The sequence below is a fragment of the Sander vitreus genome, chromosome 4, assembly GCF_031162955.1.
Source record: "Sander vitreus isolate 19-12246 chromosome 4, sanVit1, whole genome shotgun sequence".
In the NCBI taxonomy this organism is placed as follows: Eukaryota; Metazoa; Chordata; class Actinopteri; order Perciformes; family Percidae; genus Sander; species Sander vitreus.
The window spans coordinates 22,948,382-22,966,760 of NC_135858.1; the positions used below are offsets into that span (position 1 = coordinate 22,948,382).

At 38.3% G+C, this 18,379-nt stretch overlaps 2 protein-coding genes across 2 annotated transcripts; one reads left to right on the forward strand and one right to left on the reverse strand.

Moving 5' to 3' along the window:
• pkp1b (plakophilin 1b) lies at positions 1–10,836 on the forward strand. Its single transcript, XM_078249065.1, has 13 exons — positions 1–347; positions 2,063–2,151; positions 3,336–3,754; positions 3,886–4,024; positions 4,326–4,533; positions 4,971–5,139; positions 6,827–6,944; positions 7,861–8,037; positions 8,476–8,646; positions 8,864–9,017; positions 9,296–9,482; positions 9,669–9,753; positions 10,126–10,836. The coding sequence occupies exons 1-13, from the start codon at positions 158–160 to the stop codon at positions 10,198–10,200; spliced, it is 2,181 nt and encodes a 726-aa protein (XP_078105191.1). The 5' UTR covers positions 1–157; the 3' UTR covers positions 10,201–10,836.
• Positions 10,837–11,411: 575 nt separating this feature from the next.
• Positions 11,412–16,658, reverse strand: tnnt2b (troponin T type 2b (cardiac)). The gene is made up of 9 exons (XM_078249066.1): positions 16,641–16,658; positions 16,493–16,556; positions 15,843–15,959; positions 15,372–15,449; positions 15,022–15,123; positions 14,809–14,915; positions 14,636–14,726; positions 13,735–13,775; positions 11,412–11,684 (listed from the first exon to the last, which is right to left on the reverse strand). The coding sequence occupies exons 3-9, from the start codon at positions 15,939–15,941 to the stop codon at positions 11,645–11,647; spliced, it is 558 nt and encodes a 185-aa protein (XP_078105192.1). The 5' UTR covers positions 15,942–15,959; positions 16,493–16,556; positions 16,641–16,658; the 3' UTR covers positions 11,412–11,644.
• Positions 16,659–18,379: the final 1,721 nt, after the last annotated feature.

Consider the following 18,379-nt stretch of genomic DNA (forward strand, 5'->3'; position numbering starts at 1 on the left):
AAGAGTTGTGTAGGTCTATTGTGCCTGGATGGGCGCGGTCTAATTGTGCAAGACAAGGTACGCATGTATAATCCTCTCTCTGGTAACACCGACTGACTGCCGCAGCTGACTGCCTACTCTGGATCTTGTTGGGCCACCCGGACACTTAACAAAAAAAATGACGAGTCTGCATCCGCTGAAATCGGTTATTTCCATCGGGAATATGGACGACACGTCGCTGGCTCTGCCGTCCGGTAACCAGTCCCCATCAGGCCAACAGCGCGTCCTGGAACAAGTGCAGATGATCCGGAGGACCAAGTCCAAGAGGTCCAGCAGCAGGAGTGGATCTACTTCTTTATCTCCAACAAGTAAGAGCAGCCAGTACACCAGGGCCAGGGCCGTACATACAACTACATACGACCAAAGAGAAAACCTTGTATTTTTTTTTTTATTATTTTGGCTGATTTTAGTATTTTCCGTACAGGATTCAGTATTTCTGGCAGGGTGGAGAAGGCTTTGAAACACCATTTAGACCAGTGGTGTCAAACTCCGTTTCACTAAGGGCCACACTGGAAAATAAGAACCACATTAAGGGCCAGAGTTTGTTGACATGCTTTTATTTAATCAAAAGTCAAATATTTGTTACTGTATTATTATATAACATTATTATGTACGTCTCATTTAGCTTTCTCACCTACAGTTCGGTCGACATAAAAGTCAGCAAAAAAAGATCCTTAGCCATCATAGAATTAAACAAATCAAGCAAAACGATGATTACATATTTTACAGAAACCCGTTTCATATCCTGAATATGAAAGCTCTGGTTCTGTGGGAAATTCTCAGTGTCAAAGTCGGCAAATCTGCCAAATTCAGCTTTGAGTCTCGCCTAATTACAGTTTGAAAACTGGGCGACCCAAAATGCATTGTGAACCTAAATTGATATGCACTGGTGGATAGCACATAGATTTTTATGTTTGGAAGTTAACCTGTAATGCTTTATATAACTTTTTCTGTAATTTCCCAGGATGTTCTTTAGAAAGAATAGATGTTCTCTGGGTCTAATTATAGTGCAGAGAAAGTAGAGCCAAAGCTCTTGTTGCAGTTGTCGATTTTCAGGGGAATTTCCTTTAAAGAGCTGCTTCATTTAAATGGAATTTGAAGACAAATATAATTAAACAGCTGATTTAGAAGATACCAAATAAGTAACAACATGTATTTATTTATTCTGCTGGGGGGTTGTGGGGACTCCGACTCATGATTAATTATTTCTCGTGACCTCAGAATCTCTAAAATCCTGGCTACGGCCCTGGCCCATTCAACTCTGAATCTAATTCACCCCAAAGCATGTTGATCCAGAGTGACTTACAAGGAAAACAAATAAGAATGTATTAAAGAAAAAGAACAAATGGAAGACTCTTAAAACCTGACACCAGCTGTCTGTATAAGAAATTTGGGATGAAACATTTTAAAATCTGAATAATTTATTTCATTTCGTTTCATGTCCGAATGTCTTTTTAAAAAAAACAACCAAATAGGGTTCTATCTAAATATAGAACACAAGTGAATATTGATTGAAAAATGACAACAGAATATGCTGATTATCAATAATAAGATTTGTAGTGTGACCTTTTCTTAATATAATTCTACACTTATTTTATATGAAACCTTTGAACACTAATACTTCAAATGTGCTGGTGATTTCAGGATTAATAAAGTAGATATTATTTTGTTTGTTTTTTACATAAGCCATTGCAGGTTTCTACAACGCCCTCACATGTATTTTATATTTCTTCAGTGTGATTTGTAATTCTGAGTGTGAAAAACCAATGAACAAACAATCGTTTACCTGTACATTAAGCAATAATCTATACAGACTTTCATTAATTCATGTTTCCACGTTTGGGCCTCTGCTTCCTGTTATTTACTGTACCAGTCTAAAGTGTTGGCTGCTTTCACATTTTATTGTTTTAGGACCTGAATTCCTCTTTTAATACAACATGGACACTATTATCTTTAAGCATAAAGAACATATCAGACCAACTGAATAGATATCAAATGGATAACCCTCCACATTTCTCCTCAGCCCCTCCGTATGACTCCGTGTTCGTAGATGCTCCGAACTCACCGTCCAGCAAAATGAGTGGAGGCCTCTTCTATGTGAATTCTAAAACTGTAAGTTATGGAGCGTCTCTATATTTTTATCACACCATTGACTGGCGAGAGTGACTTTTCTGGTTGTTTTATCATCACAGTGTTGTCATAGAGGAAATAATGTGAGTCTGAGGCAGGGACGTAGCTACCATTTAGGATTGTGTCAGAGAGTTTATTCTACAACTCTGCACAAATTACACATGGTGTTTTGTAAAGCTGAGATTTGTCTTATTTGACATCTTTAAATCATTTTTTATTACAGTATGTAGACGTTTTTGAAACAACATTTAGATTAGGACTGCAACTAACAACTATGTTCATTATTGATTAATCACAATTTTTCTCCCCTAATTAATTGATTAATTGTTTTGTCTATAAAGTGTCCGAAAAATGGCCATTATAGTGGCTGAGGTGGCGTCTTCAAATTGCGTGTTTTGTCCGAGTAACTGTCAAAAAAAAATAATTTACTATCATATATGACAAAGAGAAGTAGCAAATCCTCACATTTAAAAACCTGGAACAAGCTAATATTTGGCATGTGAGCTTGAAGAGGCCTAAGACGATTATTAAAATAGTTGCAGGTAAAAAAAACTAACATTTCTACCAACTTACTGACTAATCATACAATTGACTACTTGTTGCAACTTTGAAATCAGTAAATGTGAAAACATTAAATAATCTAAAAAGTCTATATTTATCTGGTCTGGAGGGAACTACATCACAACCGACTGCCTTGTCATTCCCAGTAAATCAAAGTGAAAGTGCTATATTTCACCACTATTTGATGCGTCATTTTTGCAGAAATAACACAAGAAGCACACATGATAGCATGAATTTTCTTTGGCAGTTTAGTACGGCACTGTGTATACCATACTGTGGGAGCCTATTACCAATAACAAGAAACTGGCTCAAAGATTTGTTGTCCCCTGTTGACTTTTCTGTATTTGTTTTTCTTCTAAAAAACCTGTTTCCAGATCCTTCCAGATACTTTCTGTCTCTTCTTTACCAGCCTCTCCCATAAGCTGACAGCTCTCCATATAACCAAACCGCAGGGCTGCACACCAAAATAGTTCTTTCAACATGTGATTTGCCATTGCCAGTGTAATGTCACTCCCTCTGTCTCCTTGCTTAGTCACTGGTGAAATTAGCCTTCACACGACACAGTGATTCTTTATTGCAAACACATGTATTCTTTGGCTCTGCAGCTCAGCGTAGAGAAAAACAATCGGCAACTAGTCAACAACATAAAGGGATCCAGTGTGAAGAGGAACACAGCAGCTTCTACCTATCAATATGAGAGAGGTTACGCCCCGGTCGGCTCCATGGCCGTCGGTCAGACCTACACCAGCCGTAGCGAGCCTGGTGGAGCCCGGCAGCTCTCCATGCCAAAAAACCCTGTTCCTCTGCAGAGACTCATTTCCAACAGGGGCACGTACAGGACAGAGAGGGCCACCAGTCAGTTTAAAACAAACACCACATCCCAGCTTCAGCCTCTGCACACTATGAATGGCACAGGTCAGACCAAATCAAACAGCCAGTTCGTGTACAGCAAAGTTGACGTGACCAAAACACTCTCGAAGCCTCCCGTTACCGAGGGTGCTCCGAATAACAAAGGAGATTCTAGGTGAGTGAGACTCACATGCCATATTTTCCTAAGTTCGAACGATGATGATGAATCAAATGTTTCAATGTACAAATGATTCTTGCATGCTCTGTGTTTTTAAATAACATTTGGACTGCTTTCTGCCCTTGCAGGTCAAATGACAACAGTGTTGCTGACATCACTATGAAGGAGGCTGTAGATTTTCTTTCCAACGAGGATGAGACATATCAGCACTGTGGCGCTTCCTACATACAGCACAACACTTTCATCGACGACAAGGCTAAAGAGGAGGTGGTTTGTCTTGTTGTCTTCATATCATGTTGACAGATGGAAAATCTTAAGGATTATATCTTTAACATGCAGTAAACCTGGGTTTTTTGGAGGGTCCCTGGCAGTGGCTTACTTTTCCCAGTTTTTATTGCAGCCTTACTGCTGACATAGGTTTTAACTTTGCCATTTCTCAGAGCGAAGTATTTTTTAACTCATTGTAATCCATTCTAGCCATTATAAGCTATGTATGGAATAAATAGCTACCATGGAGATTGTGGTAAATTATTACTGTGCTAACTACTGAAGCCCTCTCGTCTCGCAGGTGTTGAAGCTCAAAGGGATCTATCCCTTGGTGAATCTGCTACGCAGCTCCAGTTTACAAGTCAACCAGACAGCCTTGGCTGCCCTCCGTAACCTGTCCTTTAAAAGCCACAATACCAAGGAGGAGATACATCGCTCGGGCGGCATCACGGAGGCTGTGGCTCTGCTCAGAGATACAGACTCTGTAGAGATACAGAAACAGCTGACAGGTGCAAGTTAGCTTTGAAATATGCAACATTATACATACGCGTAAATACACACACCTAAGTCAGACAGAGAGCCTCTTGTGTGGAGTATAACATCCTGCTGTCAATCACTGAGCTATTCCTCGAGTGCTGAAGTGAAGTGTTGAAACATATTGCCAAAATCACCTTGCTACTGTTTGTATGATAAAGCCAGATGTTGATTTAGGTCGGAACGTGTTAAATGATTAATGCATGCTTGCATCTGAACATTACAAACATCCAAAAAAGATCTGAAGTTTTAAATCAGGGTTTCCTGTAATGAAAACATCTGATAGATTAGACACACACATTTAACCTAAAAAAAAACGTGATAATGATGTTTTATATATTTACAATAGGAAGTGAATACATATTTGATTGAGGTGCTGCTTAAACAGCAGAGTTTTTCATTTTCTTGCCAGGTCTCCTGTGGAATCTGTCCTCTGTAGACAGCCTGAAGCCAGACCTGCTAAAGAGTGCTCTGCCTGTCCTTATGGAGAGTGTGATCTTGCCTTACACAACCGGTCCTAAGCAGACCAGCAGTAACATCCAAGACCCTGAGGTCTTCTTCAACGCCACCGGATGTCTAAGGTAAGCAAAAGATCCAACTGAGCGCCCGATATCATGCCAGCGTCTTTGCTTTAGCTTTCATAAGGCTAAGGCTCTTATCGCCTATGTGTAGCTGTTGATATGTTTTCATCTTTGTACTATCTTAATGTAACTGTTAGTTGGTCTAACTCTTTGTGTACTTCTCTTTTCTTTTTTTGCTCGGTAACGCAAAATGAATTTCAGTGTAAACTGACAATAAAGTTGTATCGTATTGTCTCTGGACCAAGCAGTAAACACATTATTATATATTTATACATGCCATCCATATATTCCAACAGCTGTAAATACCAAACATGCACCAGGGAATTGTGTATAACTTTGGCATGCTTTTAGGAATGTTTTCCTAAAAGCATGCCATTTCCTGGAGAGATTTATTTAGTTTCATGTGCATTTGAAAAGATTTGTGGTAAGCCGAGGTCAGTACAAAACTGGTTAAGAGTCGGTTTGCTCCATTATCATTTTTGAAAGGCCCGAATTAGATATGGATTTCAATGTGGTGCGGATGATGTGAACGTGCCCCAAAGACAATAATAATAGTAGTGAGCTCGCACACTGTCAACATGTTGATGTTTTTACATTTGGGGGGGTGTGGTGAACATGATGTTAAGAATCGTGGCAACGACTGAGATTTTCTCTGGTAAAAGGCAATTTTAGTTCATTGTGATGAACATTATAGACTGGGACCTGGATAAATTAATAGTACAATAAAGTGAAAGTTCGTATAGGCTAATCTATTAAGTAAAAAAAAAAGTAATCCAGCCCTTTGAGCAACACAATAACAGTTTATTAAGTCACCTCTGTTAAAAAAAATGTGTCATTTTTTTAGATTAAACCTCATCACCATAGGTCCAGAACATACACTCAGTTGCCAGTTTATAAGGTACACTTAGGTAAAACTAATGTAGTTTAATACAAAAGCTCTGCCTTCAGAGATGTGGATTGAACTTTAAGGGCATTTTAGAGGCTCTGTTGATCTGAGTTTGTATGTATTGAATTATACTGGCTGCTGTTTCTAATATTCAATCTGCCCTCCATTGATATAAATTATTTTCTTGCTGTACATAACTTGACCCTTCATTGTCTTTTCAAATCCTTACGAGCCTCTCTGCACCAATGAATAGGCTTTTCTGTCAGAGCTGAGCCTTTGAAAAAAAAAAAAAAGGACCTGCACGAGTGACAGGCTGCAGAGTCTGTATCTTCATATAAAAACAATTTATGTGTTTGCCTAGAATATCTGTGTGTCCTTAGGCAGCTTTATTTGTATAGCACATTTCAGCAACAAGGCAATTCCAAGTGCTTTACATAAGTTGCAGCGGACCTGCAGTTTTCTGGGAGTTTGTTCCAGATATGTGGTGCATAAAAACTGAACGCTGCTCCTCCCTGTTTAGTTTTGACTCTGGGGACAGGAAGCCAGTTTAAAAAGCTCAGAAGTGGAGTGATGTGATCTACTTTCTTGGTTTTAGTGGAGGACTCGAGCAGCAGTGTTCTGAATCAGCTGCAGCTGTCCAATTGATTTTTTAGGGAGAACTGTAAAGACACTATTACAGTAGTCTACTGAAGACAAAAGCATGGACAAGTTTTTCCAAATCCCCAACTCCTTTTTCAAGTCTGTGTATACTCTTTCATGCATCTAAACATTGTGTAACATCTTGTATTTCTTTTTCAACAGAAACCTAAGCAGTACGAAGCAAAGCAACAGACAGACGATGAGAAAATGTCGAGGTTTGGTCGACGCTTTGGTCAGTTATGTGAAAGACTGTGTGGATGCAGGAAACCCAGATGATAAGGTAAGCGAGGGACAAGTTCTTTTAATACTGTCTGTGATTACGAAGCACAAGACTTCTCAAGCGGGATAACTACTTCGTTTGACACAACAAAATAATTTAATGCAACAAATGTTATTGTTATTTTGCTCCAGTCTTTAAAGGACATGTTTTGTGAAAATAGAGATTTCCGTGTCTTTTTTCAATTGATAAAGCAGGTCAAAGTGCTATATAAATACTGTGAAAGAATCAAAACACTCAATCTACAGAGAAATGCACACAGCCCGTATTCAGAAACAGTGCCCATTAAACGAGCCGCCAGGCCATCCGTACAGTTGTGATGACAACTATACTATATATAGGTAGATAGTGCCATTACAGTCATTCCCCGGCTGCAATTGTGGTACAGAGACGCTGAGAGCACAGATGCGGACCATTGTTGATCGTTGATCAATCAGAGCAGACTCTACCTTTTCAAGAGGGGGGCTTAAAGAGACAGGCGCTAAAATGGAGCATCTCAGAGGTATATTCAGATAGACAGTGTGAAAAATGTGGGGTTTTTTTTTACATTGTACATGTAAATCCAAATATATCTAAATTAACCTTAAAAATAGCATAATAAAGAACCTATCATCTATTTGCTTAATTTGTGTAATTATGAATTTCTTGCAGCAGTGGCAGTGCTGTACAGGCAGTAAAATATGTTTGTAATTTAATATAACTTATTTCTGTATTACAGCTTAATAATTGGCTAAATATCTCAATGCACAATAGGCAGTGACACTTTATTTTCAGTAATTATTTACAGCTATCAGGGAAGGGACAAAGTACAATACAATATTTCATAAGATATTGAGGGTTATTGAGCATTAGCACTGGTGTCGCAATTTCTGTGAGTCTTACATGCGCCCTTATGTTGTGTGTTGTTCTACCTGTCCAGTCTGTAGAAAACTGTGTGTGCATCCTGCACAACCTGACGTTCCAGCTGGAGGCCGAGGCTCCAGCCCTGTTTAGCAGGATCACAGCGTTGGCCAAGACTGTCAACAGGGACAACATTCAGGGTGACACCGGCCCCATCGGCTGCTTCAGTCCCCAAAACAAGTTGTCAGAACAAGAGGTGAGACAAGGAAGGTGCACAGCACACCAGGGCTAAAGGGTTACTTTTTTATTATGACAGCACATCAGAAATACTTGTTGACACTTCCTACAAGTGCTTATTAGTTTGTCTAGACAGTATCTGTCAGTGCGTCTGTCTGTCATGTAGCCTAATCCTCAGTGTAACTTGTTAATTGATGGTACCAACATTATGTCAGTTATAACGGTAATTACAATCTAGCTTTTCAAAGACTTAGGGAGACACGGTGACACTTCCTGAAGGTGTTATATTTTGCTTTGTGTTAAAATGTACACAACGTTTTATCTATTACATGACACAGTGTGTTTGGAAATCATTCTGATTTATCTTATGTTTCCTAGGATAATATGTTTCCAAAAAATTTTTTTTGGAAGTAAATGATATAACGTTGACTATGATGGTTCCCTTTTATTTGTTCAGCGCCACTTTGACTTCCCGGTTGTTGAGGATCCACAACCTAATGGGGCCGGTTGGCTGATCCACTCCAAAACTCTGCAGAGTTACCTCACTTTGCTTTGCACCAGCCAGCGAGAAGAAACACAGGAAGCCTGTTGTGGAGCCCTGCAGAACCTCACCACAAATGAAGGCGTTGTAAGAAAAAGTTATAAAAGTTATGCTGTTACACACTGACCAGGACAAAAAAAATAATACATTTGATTTCTATTTTCACACTAGTTTGGATAACTTTAAAATGATCGTTGTAAATATTTTTTTCTACCAGTAAATCCTGTATGTCAACTTTATTTATACATGTTTTGATATTGATTACTGATGTTTTCTTAGTTTGTATCGTTTTCTGTATTTACAGGTCTCCGGTGTAATGAGCCAGACCATTGTGCAAAAACTGAATGGCCTGCAAGTTATCAGTCCCCTTTTGAAATCTAATAAAGTTACCATGCAGAAGAACACAGTGGCTTTGGTGGCAAACCTAGCCAAGAACCCAAACCTGCACAATGCCATAGGTAAGACACAGTTGCAATGTAGTATGTTTTTCAAACAGTGTTTTCTCTTCATTTGCAAAAAACAACAACAACCATATCCCCTGCTTGTTTCCAAACATAAATATGATTAAGCATAATACTACAATGTATTTAGAATCTACAATATTTGTGGCTTCAGAGTAGATGTCAGATTTGAGTCAGTACCTTGACCTTGCATTATCATGATCAATCATTTGCAGTTTTACAAGTGTGTGCTTGAGTTAAATAGCCTGTGGGTTTTGTTTGCCTTGTTACTAAAGCTCGTAAAGCCCTCCCAGAGCTGCTGGGCATCCTCAGCACAGGCACTAAGGAAGGAAATGAGTCTGACGACACACTGGCCATGGTCTGTCAGACCTCCAACTTCCTGCTTATGAAGGAACCTGAGATGGGCAAGCACCAGTTAAACAACAACCTGATTAACTCACTGAAAGATCTCAGCCAAAACAGGTAAGGTTACATACATGTGAGCAAGAAGACAATGTGCCTGCCTGTGAACATGTATGTATAAGAATAGATAAGATTATTCAAGATAATGGGAAATACCTATGACTCACCAGGGATTACATTTTGCATGCATGTTAGATTTTCCACAAGTCCAAACTGATCTTTAACAGTTGTTTTCCCTCTATTAAGCTATTTCCCCAAATCCAGCAAAGCTGCAGCCCTGCTTCTCTACAACATGTGGTCAGATAAAGATTTACAAAGCTTCCTAAAAAAGGTGAGTAGAAGCTTAACCCTGTCTGCCAAGATCTGTCAGGGTTTGGGTGTGTCCTGTTGATTTTCTACCTTCAATTTAAGTGTCTACACCTCTCTCAGGTATTTCTGATAAACAGGGGTAGAAGTTTTAGTATTAGATAGCGTCGTCAGGAAATGCCCAGAGAAAGAAAGTGATACGGCTGAGGAATCTAGTAGCTCAGGTTCGAGGGAACACTGGCAGGACTTTATTCACACATGTACAACAGCACATTAGCATGATGCATTATAACACACATTTCAACACCGACTCAAGAAATCAATGTGTCACTTACTGTCAGTTCAGTGTGGTTACTGAGGTTGTGCAATGATTTATTCTTCACTATTTGTCCTGCAGCAAGGGATGAGCAAGTCCTCATTTGTGAACGACATCACCATGGCAGCACACAAGTCGGTTCAAGTTGTTGATTAACTTGACTCGCTTAAACGGATCTCTGAAAGTAATTCCCCAGAGTAACTCACCTGCAAGTCTTCTGCACATCTACGGGACGTAAACACACTGAGGCTGAGCAGCATCCTTACCCATTTCACAAAGACTTACAAAGTGTCTTAATATGTGTACCATATCATGTTTCCATGCACATACAGTAGCCCTGTAAAGGCAGGTTACTTTTCCTTTGCAAGAAAACAAGGTGAAACATATGATGCACCATGTTAGCAACCAGAATGTCATTGTTTGCTTTTCTAGTTTTAACTGCTTTCAAATATCTTTTAATGTCTGCAATCTTCTACCATGGGTTTGCTTCATTACATAATAACATAAGGGTGTTAGATTTTATAATTCACTGAGGTTGCTGTTTTAATATCATGACACAACACTGTAAAAAAAAAAGTACATTACAGAAAACGGTTTCTGTTGTTGCACTTCATACGTTTATATACAAACAGTGACACTGTATATAGCAGTGATGTGTGTTTACATTGAGTAAAGACAACTTTTGTTGGTGGTGTGTATCCATTTGTTTTCTTCATATGTATGTGTGTGATCCTGAAATATTTGTTTTGTCCCAAAAAGTGTAATAAATAAAGCTTGCAGAGATCTACTCTTCCAGCTGTAAATGTGTCACTAAATCTGGAAATGTGAGTACATTATCAGTCATTTGTCAAAGTCACTGGTGCAGCATAGTTTTCTTAAACTCACGTCTTGTCACACCCGTCAAGGTTTTTGGCTGCAGAGTTTGAAAAGCTTTTGGGCAGGTTCCAAATTCTGTTTACTGCGCCCTTATAATTTATTTTCTGAGGCTTAAGAACTAGCTCTTAGAGCCAGATACTGCAGCTGTTGTTGAGTTGCACTCGGTGCATTATGTGATTGTTTCCCAGATTTCAACTTTGGTCCTTCCCAGTTCAAACCACGTAATCCACCCAACAGCCAAGAGGGAATTCTGGTGTCATGGGTGATACTTAGATTTATGAGGCCTAGATTTATGTGCTCATATGTGGTCATTTATAGAGGACCGGTAATACTGCGGGCTCGCATTAAGGCTGCCTGGATTCGTCAAAGACAATTTTACCTTATTATAGAAGGTGTGGCTTTTTATAATTACCTACAAGATAGTGCTCATCCTAAAGTTCCCACAAGTGAAGGAACCAAAGACTTCAAACAAAGAGGCGTTATTTCTGGTTTGTTAAATAATGTTGTTTTTTATTCATTGCGACCACAAAACATGTACACACAAGAACCAAATAATTATTCTCAACTTCAATTGTAGTACTCTAAAAATGACAGATTTAGTGCTAGGACATAGATTTAGAGTTAACAATCTTGTCATGTTGTTATCCTTTACATTGTTATGCAGTTTATGTTACTTGCAATACATGTCAGGTGTAGACAGTTTCCCTCAGGTTGATGTCGGTTGTTACTTCCTCAGGCCACGCTTACTTCTGCTACCCTTTGAACTGAGAATAGTGAATAAAGTGAAAGTCAGCAAAGATCTGTCACACAGAGATCTAACCTGTAATTCAAACGTAACCCTGTATATTAGCTTCCCATTGAAAATGCATTTGTGTTGAACCCTAAAATTTAAGCTGTGTCGCAAGTCCTAATTTATCTTTTGATTCCATTAAACTTCTGTTAAAATAAATGAATAAAATAAATAAAATAATCTGTTCTTCTGATGCAAAGAAATCACTCTCTGTAGCTGCATTTGAAATTTGTCACAGAAAGACATCAGCTCACCATTGTATGAGACCACAAACTTCTCTTAACAGTCTTAACATTTGGATTCATTGTCATTAACCTTTTATTTGCAGCAATTTCTGCTCATAGTTTAGAATCTGGCCATTCAATGTTTTCTCGCACTTACATGGAACAACTGCAGACCAGAATTTCTTTAATAAGGCATCCTAAAACAATTTTCTTTTTTACAATCCCATCAGGTCAATGTAAAGTCTTGTCCCAATGCGGTTCAGTTCTCTACAGCACCCAAATCTTTTACCACAAAGCAATATCTGCTTGTTGGGATTCCTCATGACAGGGTGCATGTCAATGACTTGAGAGAAGCTCAATCAGAGAGTGATTTTCCTTTATCAGATGACAATTTTCATAATTGTATTTCATTTGAATAGTTTTAGCGGCACGAAGAGTCAAAATTATGCAGAATTTCAAAAGGAAAATAGCAAACAGAGAAAAAATAAACAGGATTTTGTGCTTGTGCTTGTGTTGTGACTCCTTCCAGGGGTCCCGACCCCTATGTTGGGAACCACTGTTCTACCAAAAGCTTCTGTTGGACTTCACTGATAGCTTTTCATAGCTGTCTGCTGTTGTAAAAGGATTTGCTACCCAATAGTCTGCTGCTATCTTTATCTGCTGTTGCCACTGAGGTACCTGATCCCTGCAGCTTCCCTATGAATATATACGTTTATACATCTTATATAAAACTGTAACAAATTATGTTTTCATGGTTTGTCGAAATAAGATTTCTGAAATTGAATAGCATAAAAATACTAATTGCAACGCGATACTCGTTTGAAATGATCAGTGACAGTATTACAGTATTACTGGTTTGCAAAGCCAATATCATACTCAGCAGGAAACCCAATATCAAGTTGTTAAAGTTTTGTTTAGACCTTGACCCTCATTGCAGACCAGCCTACATGGGATCAGGAGGAAGAATCCACAGGAATTGGATGGCAATAGAGGATATCAAATAGCAGTTAAGATCTCTCAGCTGTTGTACTTTCATCACAACCCCATCATCCCTTCGAGACTTAGTGCATATGTTGTTCAGATACCCCAGCTTGCCCTTTGTCAAAACACCTCTCATGTGCTTGCCCCTTTTTGTTTTCCCGGTCCTGTTTGGGTACTCAGGAACTTCAGTCCTGCTGTCGGGCAGCTGGCACTAACAGCTACAACTGAAGCCGCTTCAAACTAATAGAGATCAGTGTAGCAAGAGAAGCTGAAGGGAAGGTGAAACAGGAGGTGGAAACCTGATGAGGTCAGTAGGTGAATGTTTACATCAGGGCAGGCTTAAGAGTCTCAGCTGGGAATTATTGATTATTGCCTACTTTATTGTTACTTTCTGCCTTTCTGAATCTACTATATACTATATATACTAGTATGTGTTGTATTATTAATCTGAATCTGCAAACTTACTAGTGACAAAAGTTATCAAATAAATGTAGTTAAGTAAAAAGTGCAATATTTGCCTCTGAAATGAGTGTAGTAGTATAAGGTAGCAGATAATTGAAATACTCAAGTATAGCTAAGTACCTAAAAATTGTAGCCTACTACATCACTTGGGTTAAAGTAGGCCTACCTACTTTTCAACACTGAGAAGAATAGCTGAATAGGTGGTACTGCATAAGCTATATGTGATATTATGTCACACTTGACAACAAATTTTCTGAAGCACTTCTTCTTTCTTCCATGTACATATGTTAGAAGGCACTAAATAAAAAATAATAATATGTGCACCCTAATGTGAGCATTCATAAACAATAGACTTACACTTTTTGATGATCACTGACCCGGTTTCTCAGCACGGTGACCTGTGCAGAGATGTGATTAAAAGTTTATTGACATGTACTGAAGCCAAAACGTAGTAATTGGTCTGTATTTCGTCAAAACTGAATCTGACTTTTTGACATTTGTTTTACCATTTAATAAATTGATTATGCCATAGAAATGTGCCCTAAAAAACAGCATATAAAATGTGCAAACTGCAGGCATTCTCAATTGCTTAAGTTTAAGTAAGCTGATGTGATAGCCACGGCTAGCGTTAGCTGTAGCTAAACTGATCAACTTTTCCCAACCTGTTTCCTTTATTTTGAGAAATTCTTTTTTACTGATCTTACATGTTAGTATCTTAGTTTGACAAGTTCCACATACATGAGTTCAGTAGCTGAACCCCACCATGATGGAGAAAAAAAAATGAGGCAACTCTTGCTAAACTAGCTAGTCCTGCTAAACTAGCCAACCGCTGACTCTGCTATTCTGCTATGCTACATATTTTAATGCTTTAAATTATAGGTTAATCAATTGTACAAGTTAATTAGTTCAACATACAGTGTGGGGGGCTAAAATTGAGATATTACAACTAATCTAGTAAACTGTTATTACAGCTCTCTGCTTTTGTAGGGCAGTAGACATTAAACCTCTCACTCTGCACTTTTGTATACTTCTTCTGCTACTTTATCATTATTTCATACACAAGTGATCTTTGGCTGAGTTCCACTTCCACAGAAACTGGTACTTCACATTGTGTAGTGTAAGAATGTAAGAAGCCTTAAATGTTCTCATCTGTCATGGTATGTTTATATTTTGGCCTTCATCCCAGAATCAAAAGACAGGTTGGTGATGATGTACACATCAATAATGACACAACAAGAATTCGTATCTGATATCGTACCTCATACTTTTGCTTAGTGTGCTTATACTGAAGTTCAAATTTCTCGGCCTCCAGCTGGCGTAGCCATTCCCACATTTCCTTGGCTTTTTCCCTGCATCGGTGCAGACAAGAAAGTGATTGATCATGGAAAGTATGTGGAATGAATTGAGACGAGAGAGAGTGTTTTATTTTACCTGAGTTTGTCTTCTTTCATGTGATCAACGTGTAACTCTTTTCGTCGATCGTTTAGGATCTTCTTTTTCTTTTCTCTTTCCGTTTGTTTTTTTTCCCCAGGTTGTGTCTGGTCAGGAAGAGGAATGTGACAATGTGTGTATATATACATATATACACAGGATGTTTGCCTCTATCTTGTTTATGACATTTTTAAAGATGAAGAAAATCTTCACCTTGTATCCAGTGAAACTCAAGTTGGACAGAATCATCTTCTTCCTCGCATCATCATCTGCTTTCTTCTTCGCCTCTTCCCCTTCCTTTCTCGCTTTTTCTTCCTGTCATGGTAGGCTACATTTAGTCATTCATTTACAGTATTTTGATGAGTGACATTGTCTGATGTTGGTTTAATTGAATTTAAGAATAATTAATAGGTGGGATTGGCCTGGGGTAGTACAACTAAATGGCACAATGTTTAAAAGCCAGTCTCTAAAATGTTTCTAAGGCTGACAGCTTCTTGCAGGGTTTAGAAAGCTTGTCTATCTAGTTACAGTTCTGTAAGTGTTAGGTGTCTTCGTATACATACAGCTTGTTTGTTCTGCCGTTCTTTTTCTCTCTCTGCCCTTATCTTCATCTGCTCTGCTCTCTCTGACCTGCGTGTCTCCTGAAGTAGGAAAGAAAATACATTTTTTTCTCACAAAACAAATCCTATAAACTCAAAATGTAACTAAAAGAGAACACCTATAATTAGGGATGCACCAAGCATACATTTTGAGACCCGATATGGTAAATCGTGCACCAGCAACTTCGTAAAAAATCTTAATCTTAAATCGTCTTGTAGCAACAAATCGGTCAAAACTTATATATAATGTATATAGTATATAAACATAGAATTTAATTAAATAGATCAGCTACGTCACCGATACCCGATCCAGCTATTTGAGTCAGTATCTGCCTGATATCTGATATCAGCATCAGATCGGTGCATCCCTACACGACAGAATTGGGTGACTTAACGTGTGTTATATTGCAGAAGAAGAGTGCGATGTGAACATACAATGCGATCTGTGAGGTTAAGAAGCTCCTCTTCCTCCTTCTTACGCTTCTCAAAGTGAGCGTCAATCAGAGTGTGCAGCTCAGTCAGGTCCTTCTCCATTCGTTTTCGATGAATGTCCTGAAATCATAGCAAGAAGTCGAAATGTGAAAAAAAAGACAGCTTTTAACCCTTGTGTTGTCTTTCCCACGACCATGCGACTTTTAGTTTTTCTGGGTCAAAATTTAAAATTAAAATGTTTTTTCAGACGTTTCTGTAATTTTTTTCCACGTTTTTGTCACTTTTTCTGATGTTTTTGTCGATTTTTTCGGCGCTTTTTGACCTTTTTGTTGTTTTCCCCCTACTTTATAAAAGCTTTTTTCCCTGACATTTTTGTCACTTTTTTCAACATTCTTCATTTTTTTTTTCAAATGCTATCAAATTGAATAAAACACCCAGATTCGATGCAAGTAGTGAACTGATCATGATTTTTTTAACTTGTGAATAGTGTTGTATGGAACCATCCACGTTATTCTTTTTTGACAATTTGGTTGAAAGAAACCCAAATTTCTGATATAGAAACTTTTTGAAAATGGTTCAAATTTGACCCGAGGATAAGGGTTAAGACAGCTTGTAACTGTGTTACAAGTGTATCAGTCCTGAGATGAACTCACATCAAAGTCCACTTTTTCTCCATCTGGGATTTTGGGAGGAGCCAAGCCGGGCACAAAACCAGGCCTAAGGGGGAGGATGGAAAAAATTGTTATTGTTTCATCTGAATATGTCTCTCACAAAAGAATTGTATTTCATTTTGTTTCTTACTTTAACTTGCGCTTTGCCTCTTCTGTGTATCAATAAAAAAGAAAAGTAAGATCTTTAGTTTATGAGGAAACCCTTCATGCATGAAAACCCCCACAGAGCTAAATCTTTCCTCTGTCCCACATACATGACCTTTGTACTTCATAAATAACCTGTCAATACCTCCTTCACTTTCCACTGCAGCATCTGTTGAAGTATGACAGCGTCAGTGCAGAGTCAACATAAACTGAAGTTGTAAAGGCAGAGTTCACACAGACATGTAGAGATATATGACACTGATGAACAGGGTCACAGGTGATTCTCAGTAAGGTTTTTGAAAATGGTCATAATAATGTGTCTTAAGTGATTATTGTCAGCCAATATATTGTTTTAAGTATAGTTTGATATAAAAATGAGAAAAAAAGCTTTCTTAATATGAATAGCTATTTTGTTCGAAGCCTTTCTGCTTTAGCAGGTCATAAACACAAACACCAGTGTCATAGTTGATGACATGTTGACTTGGAAAGATCACAGTCACATAGCAGTTGACTGAGGCAACATAGCTGACCATCTCCTGTCAGTGCTGATGGACTTAGCCAGAGAATGCAGGCGTGTTTTCTCTCTGAGAGTTTAGAGCAGGCTTTAGATTATCATCACAGATAACTCATGTGTTGTCTCCACCCCAGTCAAAAACAGGCAGAGAGTAAACCTGTCCATAAGTAAATAACATAAGACACAAAGAAAGGCAATTCTTCTGCCACTACATGATTTCAGATTTATATGTAGGTGTTGAATGTACCTTTATAAACTGCACTGCGCGGCTCAAAATGGACATTTTAACTATAACTGCATTTTCAGGAGGTATACAGGTAAATTGATAGTATTAGAGATAGCATCCCAGACTTACATATAATCACTGCCCAGCAAAATCATGAATCTCCTGTGTGATAATTTGGAGTGTGAAGTGCAAGTATGTATCAATTGTATTATCATGAAGCTAAATACATGACTTTCCCAGGTCATAAACAGTTTTCGGCAGGTTTTGGAGAAACATGGTTTTTCTCTAACAGTGACAATATATTCTTTTTACACGTGTAGTGTCATCAGACTACATGGTTGTCAGCAGTGTGTTAAGAATAAAGCCATATTTATTTATAGCTGGCATGCAAACATATATTAGCATAAGCAATACTACCTTCTACCTCCTTCTCCACCTCTTCTTCCTCCTCCTCCTCCTCCTCCTCCTCCTCTGCTACCTCTTCCTCCACCATCTCCTCCTCCTCTTCTGTGCGAAGCAAGCATGTAGAGTTAGCAAGCAAACAATGTCAAAATCTCATACAGCATTTAGATCTAAATCATTTCTGCAACCTATACCTGTATTTTTGACGGTGCCTTCAAAACCTGGACAATATTTCAATTGAAAAACATTTGTACACAGCTTTTTCTTATGTTCTTACTTGTACTTCATTTTCTTATAGTATATAAGTCATTGCATTTGAATATTTAGTCAGGGGATCTACTGATTCCCTAAATATGCAGTTACTGGTTATGGAGATATTAAATGACACATTTAAATATTCCTTTCTTTTTTTTTTTAATGAAACTGTGCAGACAAAGACTTTCCAATTTCCATCTTAATAATACAATTTGGATATCATTTGGGAAAACATTGCCAGCAGCTTTCCCACAGTTGCATTTAGTCTTGCACTATTTTCAAAGTAGTTAAAGTGCTGTGTTTTTTTGTTCCCAACAGTTCTCTGCAC